The sequence below is a fragment of the Schistocerca cancellata genome, chromosome 1, assembly GCF_023864275.1.
Source record: "Schistocerca cancellata isolate TAMUIC-IGC-003103 chromosome 1, iqSchCanc2.1, whole genome shotgun sequence".
Classification (NCBI taxonomy): Eukaryota; Metazoa; Arthropoda; class Insecta; order Orthoptera; family Acrididae; genus Schistocerca; species Schistocerca cancellata.
In genome coordinates, this window is record NC_064626.1 from 847696692 (window position 1) to 847711691 (window position 15000).

Below are 15000 nucleotides of genomic sequence, written 5' to 3' on the forward strand. Positions count from 1 at the left end.
TGTGTGATGTCCTTAGGTTAGTTAGGTTTAAGTAGTTCTAGGGGACTGATGACCACAGCAGTTAAGTCCCATAATGCTCAGAGCCATTTGCACCATTTGAACCTGCGATAAGAAAAGGTCGGCGCTATAATTGCCTACTGCAGTCTGGCATGCAGCGGTAGGCTGTCACGAGATTTAAACAAGCACTACGAATGATGTGTTGCATCTGTGCGATTTCCTTCGTGGGAGAGAGGCGGAACACTACACTACACACGAAGGTGTTACACCTATATTAAGTTACACAGTACTTGAAAATTCTAACATGAAAAAAACGTTACTTTGTTATTTATGGTTGAATAACATGTGAACTGTTCTTTCTCTCCAGATTTTTGTTTATTTTTAACGAGTTTTCGGCTTATCTTCAAGAAACAACTGACAAGCATCCGCGAGGGGCTCTAGTTGTTAGGTAACTTTTAAGCTTCACATGATGCACTCAACCAGCCACATACCCACAGATCCTCACAATTGACACATGCTGCTACACGAAATTAAAACAATAGAATTTCATATTAGTATTAGTTAAAAACAGTCTTGGCTGCAGTTTTAGATTTTTTATTTTTAACGACACGTTTCGTCTTATTTAGGCATCTTCAGATTATCTTTGCCGGCCGGAGTGGCCGTGCGGTTCTGGGCGCTAAAGTCTGGAGCCGAGCGACCGCAACGGTCGCAGGTTCAAATCCTGCCTCGGGCATGGATGTGTGTGATGTCCTTAGGTTAGTTAGGTTGATGATGACCTCAGAAGTTAAGTCGCATAGTGCTCAGAGCCATTTGAACCATTTTTCAGATTATCTTTTCTAGATGGACGCGAGAGCACCAAGATCTGCATAAAGCTTTCCCGTTCACTCGGTCCTGTGAACGGGAAAGCGTTACGCAGATCTTGGTGCCTCTCGCGTCCATCTAGAAAAGATAATCTGAAGATGCCTAAATAAGGCGAAACGTGTCGTTGAAAAATAAAAAATCTAAAACTGCAGCCAAGACTGTTTTCAACCAATAGTGTTAAGCACTGGTTTGCTGTATGCCACATATGGATTGGAAGAATTTCTAGAATTTCATATTCCTTACCTCACAAATTTCAATAAGGTAACTACAATATTGTGTATTTTAATCACGTACTGTGCTTAATACTGTCCACTGCAATTTACAATTTAAAACATGTTTGTTGCATTACGTGACCAGTGTTCAGATAGTTCTGAACAAATACACGACCTTACAAAGCATATAATATAAACTGTAATATCGTGTATCTTAATTACTTATTGTGTATAATATCGTCGATTGCGTGAAGTGCAATTTACAATGTTTAATGCACAACATTATGCAAATGCATTGTATCTTTGCTTATGTTTGGTTACCTAAGAACTACTGTCCGTTGCCTAAAAAAAAAAAAATGGTTCAAATGGCTGAGCACTATGGGCCTCAACGTCTGAGATCATCAGTCCCCTAAAACTACTTAAACCTAACTAACCTAAGGACATCACACACATCCATGCCCGAGGCAGGATTGGAACCTTCGACCGTAGCAGTCGCGCGGTTCCGGACTGAAGCGCCTAGAACCGCTCCGCCACCGCGGCCGGCCGTTGCGTACACTAGTCAGTCGTTTCCTGAACATGGCCCAATAATTCGAAAACTGGTTACAAAAACAAAAATCGGAAGCACAAACACTGTTATTCAACAACGAATGTGGAATTGCTCTAGTAAAAAATAACGGAAGAATCCGTAAATAAGCTTATTTTGTTACTGAAATAATTCTGATTTAAGTTTCTTACGCCTGCCCTGGCAAACTTAACACTGACAGGGCCGAGAGAGAGAGTCAAGGTCCTAATCTGGTCAAGGTAAAAGACACAAATGAAAGTGGAAGACCTTCACGTCTCTGGATGATTTCAGCTTCGTATCACAAAAAACCGAGCCGTGTTAAGTATAAAATCTTCCAAGGATACGAAGCGCACACACGGTGGATAGCAGGGCAATACAAATACGTGGCCCGCCAGCGGGAGATGATAAGGCAGTTATGCAGCGCCACGGACGAGGCGGGAGTGAGGGTGGCGGGGCGGTGTTTGTCTGTGGTGTTTGCCGCCGCCTCGAGGGCCGCGCCGTGTGTTTACCAGGTCGGGGGGTGCCGCGCCGCCGCTGCAGCCAGGACCACAAAGGAGCAGGCGAGCCTCGCACTACAAAAGGGCGCGCGCCTCAACCTGCTCCCTCAACGGGGTACTTCAGTCGGGCAACTCGAACTTCCTAAATTACTGCAAAGCAAAAACTTACGCGGTGAGTAAATTGTCAGGGCCGATGAAATCATCTAGTATTACGTCATACAATGTAAACGTGCCGGATCAAAATCTAGAAAAAAAATAAAATAAATAAAACTCTGAAGTTGCATTGAGAGATTTCACTGCCTGTTGGTAGATACACTACTGGCCATTAAAACTGCTACACCAAGAAGAAATGCAGATGATAAACGGGTATTCATTGGACAAATATATTATACTAGAACTGACATGTGATTACATTGTCACGCAATTTGGGTGCATAGAACCTGAGAAATCAGTACCTAGAACAACCACCTCTGGCCGTAATAACGGCCTTGATACGCCTGCGCATTGAGTCAAACAGAGCTTGGATAGCGTGTACAGGTACAGCTGTCCATACAGCTTCAACACGATACCACAGTTCATCAAGAGCTGGCGTATTGTGACGAGCCAGTTGCTCGGCCACTATTGACCAGAGGTTTTCAATTGGTGAGAGATCTGGAGAATGTGCTGGCCAGGGCAGCAGTCTAACATATTCTGTATGCAGAAAGGCCCGTACGGACGTGCAACATGCGGTCGTGCATTATCCTGCTGAAATGTAAGGTTTCGCAGGGATCGAATGAATGTAACGTCCACTGTTCAACGTGCCGTCAATGAGAACAAGAGGTGACCGAGACGTTTAACCAATGGCACCCCATACCATCATGCCGGATGATACGCCAGTATGACAAATACACGCTTCCAATGTGCGTTCACCTCAATGTCGCCAAACACGGATGCTACCATCATGATGCTGTAAACAGAACCTGGATTCATCCGAAAAAATGACGTTTTGCCATTCGTGCATCCAGGTTCGTCGTTCAGTACACCATCGCACGCGCTCCTGTCTGTGATGCAGTGTCAAGGGTAACCGCAGCCATGGTCTCCGATCTGATAGTCCATGCTGCTGCAAACGTCGCCAGTCTGTTCGTGCAGATGGTTGTCTTGCAAACGTCCCCATCTGTTGACTCAGGGATCGAGACGTGGCTGCACGATCCGTTACAGCCATGCGGATAACATGCCTGTCATCTCCTAGTGATACGAGGCCGTTGGGATTCAGCACAGCGTTCCGTGTTTCCCTCCCGAACCCACCGATTCCATATTCTGCTAACAGTCATTGGATCTCGACCAACGCGAGCAGCAATGTCGCGATACGATAAACCGCAATCGCGATAGGCTACAATCCGACCTTTATCAAAGTCGGAAACATGATGGTACGCATTTCTCCTCCTTACACGAGGCATCACGACAAAGTTTCACCACCTCGGGCGCTAACGACCATAGCTGTTTTGCGCCCCAAAACCAAAACAAAGAAAAAAAAATAACGTTTCACCAGGCAACGCCTGTCAACTTCTGTTTATGTATGAGAAATCGGTTCGAAACTTCCCTTATGTCAGTATGTTGTAGGTGTCGCCACTGGCGCCAGCCTTGTGTGAATGCTCTGAAAAGCTAATCATTTGCATATCACAGCATATTCTTCCTGTCATATTTCGCGTCTGTAGCACGTCTTCCTCGTGGTGTAGCAATTTTAATGGCCATTAGTGTAGAATGTCCTTTTCGTTTTGTTTACTTCATCTTCTAATTCGTTGGTTGGCCGTTTTCACATAAAGAACCCGTTTTCGGTCACATCGGTTATTTTCGTCTCGAGTTTAACCTGAACACAACTGTTTACTCATACGAAGCGTTCAGTGCTATTGACAATGAATTTCAAATTCATTCCGTATTTCTAGGTTCCCAGAAGGATTATGAGATTGTACCACACAAGTGGCTTGTAATGTAATTTCATGCTTATGGAATATCGTCTCACTATCGGTTATGTGACCGGCTTCGTGATTTCCTGTCAGTGAGGTAGTTCGTAGTAATCGACGGAAAGTCATCGACTAAAACAAAAGTGATTTCTGGCGTTACCCAACGTAGTGTTTGTTATAGGCTCTTTGCCGTTCCTCATCTATATAAACGATTTAAGAGAGAACCTGTGCAACCGTCGTGTGTTGTTTGCAGATGACGCTATCGTTTATCAACCGGTACAATCATCAGAAGATCAGAACAAATTGCAAAACTATTTAGGAAGGGCATCTGTATGGTGCGAAAATTGGCAACTGACCGTAAGTAACGAAAAGTGTGAAGTAATCCAAATGAGTGCTAAAACGAAACCGTTAAACTTCGATTACACGAGAAATCAGTCAAATCTAAAGACCGTACATTCAAGTAAATACCTAGTAATTACAATTATGAACAACTTAAATTGGAAGGAACACACAGAAAATGTTCTGGGAAGGCAAGTCAAAGACAGTTTTATTGACAGGAAACAGATCTACTAGAGAGACTGCTTGTCCGTCTCCTGGTTTGGAGTACTGCTGCGCGGTATGTGATCCTTACCAGATAGGATTGACAGACTACATCGAGAAAGTTCAAAGAAGAGCAGTACGTTTTGTATCATCGCGAAATAGGGGAGAGAGAGTCACAAATGATACAGGACTTGGGGTGGACATCATTAAAACAAAGGCTTTTTCTTGCGGCGAAATCTTCTTACGAAATTTCAATCACCAACTTTCTCCGCTGAATGCTAAAATATTTTGTTGACGCCGATCTACATAGGGGAGAAACGATCACCATAATAAAAGAAGGGAAATCAGAGCTCGCACCGAAAGATACAGGTGTTCGTTCTTTTCCGCGCGCTGTACGAGATTGGAATAATAGAATTATTGTGGAGATAGTTCTATTAATCTTTAATGTGATTTGCTGAGTGTAGATGTAGAGGTAGATGATTGTTAAAACCACCCAAAATAACCAATTTTCGGTTTTTTTATTGTTATTACTTCCTGTAATACATGTACATTTCCAATAATGATAGATTCTAACGAAGGTGAAGGAGTAACTTCTTGGTTTGAGGCTGCGGATGGGTCTCATTGCCTGAAGGAAAGGTGAAGGAGACGGGCGCAATGTCAGCGAAAGGGAAATGTCGTAAGCTGATGACTTCCCTGCATCGTCACTTTCGGATGAATCAGTTTTTCACCCTGAAGCATCAACAAAATTAAGGATTCAGTTACTGTTCCAAGTTTATTGTATGTCAAAAAAATTATAGGTATATCAACCAAATTTACTTTTTCTTCCAATGAACATTCCTGATATTTCCTCTTTATATGGGGCATCGCAAGTTCGTAGGGCCTCCTCCCGGTTTTGGTCTTTTAAAGCAAACGGAGCACTGCACTTCACTGTCACCGCACTTCGAAAAAATGCTTCCAAACTATGGTTTCATTCTGCAATAAAACACGTCCGAGGACGACAGCGAGAAACTATCGTACAAGACAAGTTGCTGGCAGGTCTTGCACACTACTGCACGTATATTGTACCCTGTAGTAGGCCAGGCCACGCCACATGGCAGCAAGTACATTGTCACGGCAATGCTGTACCGATTCTTGTGCCATGCGTTTGTTGCTAGTTTCTAACTGTACGCTCTGTGATTAAGCCAGGGTTGATCGCTTATCTCAATTACTTTAATAATCCGACATTTTAATGCGACAGAAGTTTTACGAAAAAACATTATTCGTCTTAATACTGCTGGTACTGCAATGCTGTTTTTTTACTCCCTTACTAACAAAAAATGAAAAACCTATTATAACAAGACCAAATAAATATCGAAAAACAGCGGTTGTTCAGAACTAAAATGATGGTATCTGTTTCAACCGGTAGGTTTTTTCCCCATCCCTAAGGCAGACAGCATTAACTCAAGAAATGTAACAATACGAAACAGGACACCGCATACCCCTTTGAGCGCAAAGGCTTACTGAAATCGGGAGGGTGATTAGATACTAAACACCACGAGGTGAACATCTCAGTTATGAAGGAATTATCGTATAATCTGCTAACACGAGTCTCATTGCTTCCAAAACAATATCGGAACATTATTCCGCAAGCAAACAATATGTCAGCACATTAGATGCCAACTTCTTACATTTGCATCATGTGTCATCTCCGACATCCAGAATGAAGACGATATTGTTTGCATACCTTGCCTTATTTCACTCACTACACGTATTTCGGTGCAAATTGCACTCGCACTTGCCGAACGAAGAACAAGAGCATGGAGAGTGGTAAAAATCCTGAGAAGGAAAAAACTTCTTAAGTGATACACAACACGCATTGAAATGGAATTTAAACTATGTTGCTTTGCAGCAAGTACTTGGGATTAGAAAGACGGCTTCTGACTTCGTCAGATAATCGCAAGGGCGTGTACGTCAACACTTCCCTTCCTCCGTAGCGCCGTAAATGCAAGATACAGTATGTATGGACAACAATGGGCCAACGTTTCTTATTTGAAATAATTTATTTGAAATATTACCGCCCTGAGCTGCTGGTAAAAATTCTTTACTTACACAACCAGTTTCTTTTCCTGACCTCCGTCCGCTTCACAAAAATATCCACGGCATCATGTTAGCAGAAATATAATATTGTTATCGTCAGGTGATAAACCCATGAATAATAAACGGCTAACATATCGTAATGTAAATTCGTCGTCAATCTACGTCTCTTGTGTGATATGAATCTGCCCACAACGTTAGCGCCGATTACAGTTGGGTCATTCCACACCAAGTGGTCTAAAACTGAAAAAAGTTCCCACCATCATGGTCTCCAATTTTCGTCAAATTTTAACTGTAGCTTTAGTCAAGTGTTGAAGTAAGTTTCCCAAGATTTCAGGCCTCTAGCTGCAATAGCTGCTGATCTAGACCCCCTTGTCTGAAGTGTACTTAGTCCGTGTGCATGCAACATAAAAAAAATGTCATATTTGGAGTCTAATAAAATCGAAACTAATTCATAAGAATGGTTAGTAAGATGCGACCCTGTACAGTTTTTTTTGCTGATTCCAACGAAATTATGTATAACATTACTCATGCAAACCCCGGTCAAATAACTCGACTCAAAGTATACTTCAAAATTTGTCGTGACACAACGCGACAAATTTTGACCAATATTAAGACTGCAATGATTTCCTTGCAGTTGAAGATATGGAGTTGAACTTTTGGCCAAGCTTCATGCTTGTGCTAGACATAATGCAGCCGGATTTGCAATGATCCAGGCCATATGGTCGCCCTGCAGTATCTCTTCAAATTAGGCAGTGTCAGCACAAATGGTAAAATTTACCAAAGTTTCAAGCCAATTACTAAAAAATAGTTGGCCTGAATCTGCTTGTGAATAGTATCACCTAAAAGAGAAACTCTTGCTCTACAAGACTGACATTTGTTTTTTTTGCAACGCGACCATTAAGTACTCATTAACTCACATCAAAGTTGTTATATTTTGTATGCGCGACGCACTAATTTTTCTTCATTTCTAGGAATTTGAATCTTAATAGTCGCTTAGAATTACTGATATAATTGGATATTTCATTCGTGTTTTATTCAGTGATTGGCCAGTGAGAGATGTCAGAAGTTAATGAAGAAGAAGAATCGTTGGCCCCCTGTTCAATTGGAAAAGATGCTGCTGCATCAAAGTGCCATGTTATCTTCTATGCTAAGAAGACTGGATTCAAAGCGTTTAGTGATTTCACAGAATGTGACCAGAAATTGCTTGTTTCGCGTTCAGAAGCCAAACTTGACGAAAATTCCATCATTTGCTTCCACCATGAAGCCCTCTTCCTACATGAATATCAAGCGATGCAAAAGAAATGTTGCAATCCATTCAAGAAGAGGAATCACAATGTAAAAGCTGGACTTAGACTGCTTGATAATGAAACAGCTGCCAAACTTTGCCTGTTAAAGAAAAAAGAAGTGATTGATATAAAACCTGGTCAGAAGCTTTGCCCTCGCTGCATGTCGGCACTGAACCAAAAGCTAGAAGATTCATCATCACTATCAACCCAATCTGAACAAGATTTCACAACGGATGAAACTGAACCAGCCATCAACAAAAGTTTATCATTTATTGGTGCTTCACCATTGAAAAGAAGACAACTAAGTAAAAGAGATAAGCAAAGCTATGCAAAAAGAAAGATCTTGGATGCACAAAGTTTAATTGGGAATCAAATTGCTGCTGCTGTAGGAATCAATTACGATGAACAGCCAAGTTCAAGTAAAAGTCGCCCATGCAATAATTGTGCAGATCTTGATAATCTTATAGAAGAGTTGAAAGAAAAATGTAAAGTGTCAAATCGTAGGACAAAAGTTCAAATATTGACCTTGGTTCCAAGAAGCTGGACAATTAAAGATACGACAACAGCATTTAATGTATCAGAAAGAATGGTAAAGCAAGCGAGAAAACTGAAGAATGAGCAAGGTGTTCTAGCTTTTCCAGCAAATCGGCAAGGAAGGAAGCTTTCAGATGAAGTTGTCCAGAAAGTACATGACTTTTTTCAAGATGACGAATTCAGCAGACTTTGTCCAGGGAAGAAAGACTGTGTGCCTGTGAGAATTTCAGGAACAAAGGTGTACAAGCAAAAGCGGTTGTTGCTTTGCAATTTGAAGGAAATGTACGTGTCTTATCAGAAGCAAAATGGACCAGAAATTGGCTTCTCAAAGTTTTGCGAGCTTAGACCAAAATGGTGTGTTACAGTTGGCTCTGCTGGAATGCACTCAGTTTGTGTCTGTACAATACACCAAAATGTCAAGCTTATGCTCACTGGTGCATCAATCAATGAAGACTACAAGGAAATTCTTAGCAAAGCTGTTTGCAGCTTGGAAAACAAGGATTGTATGCTTCATCGTTGTGAAAACTGCCCTGGTCCAGAAGGTGTAGAAGCAGTTATTGCAACATATTTTGAAGATAATGACCCTGAAGAACTGATTGAGTACAAACAATGGATTCATACCGACAGGGATACTTTAGAAACAAAGCAGCTTTCAACAGAAGAGTATGTTGAAGATATTGCAGCAAAAATTTGGAACCTGTCTTGTCATCACTACATTGCCAAGCATCAAAGCCAGCACCTGAAAGCTCTCAAAACTGATTTGAAAGAAGGCGAATTCATAATACTAATGGATTTTGCTGAAAACTATTCATTTATTGTTCAAGATGCAGTGCAAGGCTTTCACTGGGAAAACAGTCAAGCAACAGTTCATCCATTTGTAGTCTACTACTGTGAAAACGAAGAGGTGCAATGTGTGAATCTTTGTGTTATTAGTGACTGCCTTCGACACGATACGATTACTGTCCATGTTTACATTGGAAAAGTAATCAATTACCTGAAGATGCAATTTTCCAAAATAAGCCACATCCACTACTTCAGTGATGGTTCAGCTGCACAATATAAGAATTTCAAGAATTTTCTCAACTTATGCTATCACAAAGAAGATTTTGAAATAACAGCAGAATGGAATTTCTTTGGAACAAGCCATGGAAAGTCGCCTTGTGATGGCATTGGAGGCACAACAAAACGGTTGGCAGCAAGAGCAAGTTTGCAACGTCCATATGAAAACCAGATTCTAACACCCAAAGATCTTTTCAACTTCTGCAATGATAATATCAATGGAATCAAATTCTTTTTCATCAGCAAAGAGGAAGTTGAAGAAGAAAAAGCTTCTCAAGAAGAAAGATTCCTGCAAGGGCACACTCTAGCTGGCACAAGAGAAAACCACCATTTTTTGCCCATTGATATGACGACAATTAAGGTCAGTAGAGTTTCTAATGATGCGACATCTTTTTTGGCCAAAATTAGTGCTGCTGAAGTAGTAGTTCAAGTCATGGATCTTCAGCCTGGGCAGTATGTTGCTTGCATTTATGAAAAGAAATGGTGGATTGGAAACATCGTTGAAATCTCAGTCGAACAGAAAGATGCTTTCATAAGCTTTATGCATCCTCATGGTCCTGCAAGTTCATTTTATTGGCCCTTAAGACGTGATACTTGCTGGATTCCAGAACAACTTATCATTGGTGTTATTCCAGCTCCATCAGTGACATCATCTGGTCGGCAATACAGTTTTCCTGAAAGCATTCTCTTGCAAATCAACGATGCTTCCAGAATGATGAAGTAACTGAGGAAGACAGGCTTGGGAACCTGCATAAAGAAACCCACAATCAGGCTTGGGATCCTGTGGTAAAGACACCCTGTAATCAGGCTTGGGAACCTGCAGTAAAGATACCCACCCGTGGCTGTTACTGCATGGCTATCGGGCGTGGCCCCTATGGCGATGGGGATGCTGGTTTTATTGTGATAACCAGTAATGGCTCAGCCATCATGGACCAACGCAGGGCACTGCGCACACAAAATATAAGATACTTTGACCTGAGTAAATAAGCACTTAATGGAAGCGTTGCAAAAGAAAAATATATCCATCTTGTAGAGCAAGAGTTTCTCTTTCAGATGATACTATTCACAATTAAATCCAGGCTGACTATTTTGTAGTAATGGGCTTTGAACTTTGGTAAATAAAGCCATTTGCGCTGACACTGCCAAATTTGAAGAGATTTTGCAAGGCGACTATAAAGCCTGGGTAGTTGGAAATCCAGCTGTATTATGTCCAGCACAAAGATAAGACTTGGTAAAAAGTTCAAGTCCATATCTTTATCTGCAAGGAAATTATTGCAGTCTGAATATTGGTCAAAATTTGTCGCATTAAGTCACGACAGAATTAGGGGTACACTTTGAGTCGACTTGTTTGACCGGATTTTGCATCAGTAATCTTATAATTAATTTCGTTTGAATCAGCACAAAAAACTGTACAGGGTCTCATCTTACTAACCATTCTTATGAATTGGTTTCAATTTTATGAGACCCCAAAAATGGCATTTTGTCTGATGTCGCGCGCATGCGAACTTACTACCCTTCAGACAAGGGGGTGTAGATCAGCAAGTATTGCAGCTAGAGGCTTGAAATCTTGAGAAACTTAATTTAGCACTTGACTAGTGCTACAGATAAAATTTGAAGAAAATTGGAGACATGATGGTGGGAAGGTTTAGACCACTTGGCATGGAATGACCCAGTTTTAACATTAGTACACACCCTAGCACAGTATTTATAAAGACTTAATTCATATTATGATATGTTAACTGTTCATTAGTCACCGTTTTATGACCGGACAATAATGATTATATATTTCCCTTGATATGATGCTGTGAACACTTATGAACCTGATTGTATAAATGAATTATTTTACCAGCACCTCAAGGCGGTAATGCGTTTTTCAAATACGAGTGCATAAGAGCTGTGGGTCAGCACCACTTGAAAGTAACGTTTCTCATTTTCACACTATTAAACGCACAACATTCTTGAAATTACAAGCGTCAACAGTGTCGTCAGAGCGAAAGAAGCTGTGAGATTAAGGATTTCCGATTAAAGGAAGAAACAAATCTTAACATTTATGCATACCTGAAATAATATTGGGTGATGCGACTTAAAATTTGTGAGAATATGGGTGGGAGTTACAAGCTTTACGGAAAATCTAATTGCCCACATGCGAGGAAAAGGATATCTCCGGTTGTTTGGGATGTACGGAAGTGGTTTACAACATGCGGAAAAAAAGATGTAATAAAGGAAGAGTTTCAGACCTTGAACGAATTGGTTTTAATAAACTACAGACAGTGTGGATTTTACGCGGAATAACACACACCTCATCAATATTTACCCTGACGTTAGGCTTACACCACCGTTCACGAACTGCACTCTAGCGCCAGATCTGAAGCGCAGATTGAAACCGAGAGTCACTAATAAAAGTTGCGATAAAGTCGGTGTTTGTTTATTTACAACAATTAGCGCGAACTGTCAAACAATACACAGCAATCATTTTACCCAGCGTGTCCGGCAATAAAGTCACTTAAAAACTATTGCAGTAGACTTTGATACGTGCCAGAGACGTTAACAGCCTCCGTGTCGCGGAGCGTGGCCGCTGCAGCCAGACCGGGGCTGGGCGAACAGGTGGGTAATAAAACAGGAAGGCAGCCCCCGAGACACCAACAGGTGGAGCGTACGGCGGCGCGTTCCTACGCATGCGAAGCCGTGGCTCCCTCACGCACGCTAAGCGCCTGCAGCCTGTTGAACGCAAGCCAGACTCCGGCGGCATTACCGAGAACGTAAAAGCTATGCGGGAGGAAAACTGGGTCCACCACTGTTTATAATACATGTAAACAGTCACAACAGTCATTAATCGCTTTCCATCTTTCACTTTTAAAGAAATATTATTTGTCTGCAAATGGTAGCCAAAAAGGTATGGGCTATATCATAATCGATACGCCCTTTGTACTTTTTTTCCTCGTTACACATTAGAAAAATGCCGTATTAAATTATTAGAAAAAATTGTAATGATACTATTTTCGCAAAGAATTGATTTCCACGAGTCCCACAATGTCTTGTAAAACGCACTGCCGCAGAAGGTGGTGAGACACAAAGTCTACGTATTCGGACTTTTAGATGTTTGTGGCTCTGCGGAAGCTCTCTCCCACCACATTACCAGCAGCAGTTCGTATCACATTTTAACTGTAAGAGACAATAACTGAACACAATAAAAATAGTTTCCACTGCACTGTGTAACACTCGATACGAGCACGTGTGACAGTTACTTCTAGCAGTAACACGTCCTGACGGAGAAGCATATCCATGCACAGCCTAAAATCGAGCGAAAGCAGATCACGAAATCCCGACAGCGCGCTGCTGTCAGCGACAACAGGTGTGGGCGGGCCGGTGCGGCCGGCGTGTTTACCTGCTGGCTGGGGCGCGAGGGCGGCAGCTGCGCGGCGCCCTGGTACAGGAGCAGCGTCGTGTAGGCGGCTACGGCGACCACGGTGAGCGCCTGCAGCCCGCGCTTGAGGCGGCCGCTCATGGCACGCGGTCACGTCAACAGCTGGCGCCGGGCCCCAGTTCCGCGGCGGCCCCGCCGACCGGTGCACACGCAAACTTCATCGCGGACGGCGCACAACTGACCCCAACCCGCCGCCATCTTCTCGAAGCTGCCGCGCTGCCCTCTGGCGGCGGCCACTCGCAACTAGCGCCGGTATGCGCCGACCGGGGTGGGGGCGGACCGGCGCGCGTTCATTGGTCAGTCGATAGGACGGCGTCTTGCCGCGAGCCCGTGAATCGCTGCGCGGAGCTGACAGCCGCAACGCGATCGAAGAGACACACGTGAAACGGAGTCATTAAAATTTTAGCGTGTCACATCATTTTACCCTCTCGCCGAACGCACTCTTGTCATGGATAGTCGAAACGTAATGACCACATTTCACGACAGCTGTTGTGAAGAAATTGTGCGGAGAGTGATAATGCGAATCAGTTATTTCAGTTTTCATGTTTTTGGAGACAATGTTCAGAAAGGCGTTTTGTAACTTGCAAGAGCCCCTCGCTTCTAAACTGATACTGTTATTACTCAATTTAGCCGCGAGTCCGTAGAGGGTGGTATATGTGACGTACAGTATTTCCCCCCGGAATTTGCGACTGTAAGTCGGACCTTCCTTGATCCGCCTTGGTGGGTCGTGTCGTCGGATTTCCTCCTACCTGTGTGGCGGTGCAGCTCTCGTAAATGTCGTCCCGTGCGGATTCGTCATTGGCGCATTGGATGTCTCTGTCGGTGGAAGCTAATTATCTGAAATTGCTGTCGATCAACTTTGGGGTATCTATTTACTCGAAATTAACGTTCAGAATGCCGTAATATCTCTTTTTATTCCTATTACATCAATAATGAAACACTCATGTCACAAACTACTCGTAACCGAGAGCATGGCTACCATCGAACAAGAAAGGAAGAGCTCTTAGCGCCGACTGCCGACTTTCGCGCAGTCCGTATCTCTTAATGAACTGGTGTGAATTTTGACGAGGCAAAATTATGATAAATAGTTTTTAACATCCAGAGACTCCTTCTAGTATTCATGTTGTCATAAATGACTTTAATTATTAAATATAAATAAACAAAATCGGTGACTGTGGAGCCAAGATGGCGGTACTTCCCGTCATGTATATTTCCCAGGCTGACGCTTCTTGCTACGGTCCAAATCCGAGCCCCACCACACTACGCGCGACATATGTTCGCTTCGTCACCTAGCCAGCCAGCGTGGGAAATGTTCTCCGACTCATGGCCGGCTACGGACTCCAGCACTTCCTAACTATCGTGAATACATCAATAGGAGACAATAATTTATTAAAACTGATAAAAATGTTTTCCTCATGGAAGAGGCACCTTACAAACTGCGTCGTCTCTGGTAACAATCAGTGATGTATTTGCTTTTTAAAAAAAGACGTAATTTAAACCAGGATGCACAGACTGCGGCTTGCGGGCCTCATGCGACCCGCCATCGATCCGATCTGCCGGCGGCCCACTCGTCAACGTTTATGCAGTAGTACTGCACAGGATTTCCATAAATGTTTACCCTGATTTCAGGATTAAATATTAATTATATTTATGATGGTAACGCTTTTTTTTCTTATGGGTCTACTAGAGAACCCACGAAGTTTTCCTACAGCTGTGTCTCATTCAACACTTTCGCCACAAAGAGCGCAGTGTGAGCAATATCGTAAAAATGACTTCCCCCATGGAGAAAGCTCTGTCTGTTGTGTGGCTAGCAGACACCAAATCACCGATTACGGTGCTGTGAAACTTTTTGTCCATTATGGAAAGAAAGTATCTGACGTCAAGTTAACCAGATCTCTCGCTTCCCACGCCCGGGTTCGATTCGCGGCGGGGTCAGGGATTTTATCTGCCTCGTGATGACTGGGTGTTGTGTGATGTCCTTAGGTTAGTTAGGTTTAAGTATTCTAAGTTCT

The 15000-nt window shown here is 42.7% G+C and overlaps 1 protein-coding gene across 1 annotated transcript in view; it reads right to left on the bottom strand.

Moving 5' to 3' along the window:
- The window catches only part of LOC126188969 (fringe glycosyltransferase), a 620508-nt gene extending 607334 nt beyond the window's left edge, over nt 1-13174 (bottom strand). Inside the window, exon 1 of the mRNA XM_049930739.1 lies at nt 12950-13174. Within this exon, the coding sequence (XP_049786696.1) occupies nt 12950-13069 (120 nt within the window). The 5' untranslated portion in view covers nt 13070-13174. The remainder of the gene's footprint in view (nt 1-12949) is intronic.
- Nucleotides 13175-15000: the final 1826 nt, after the last annotated feature.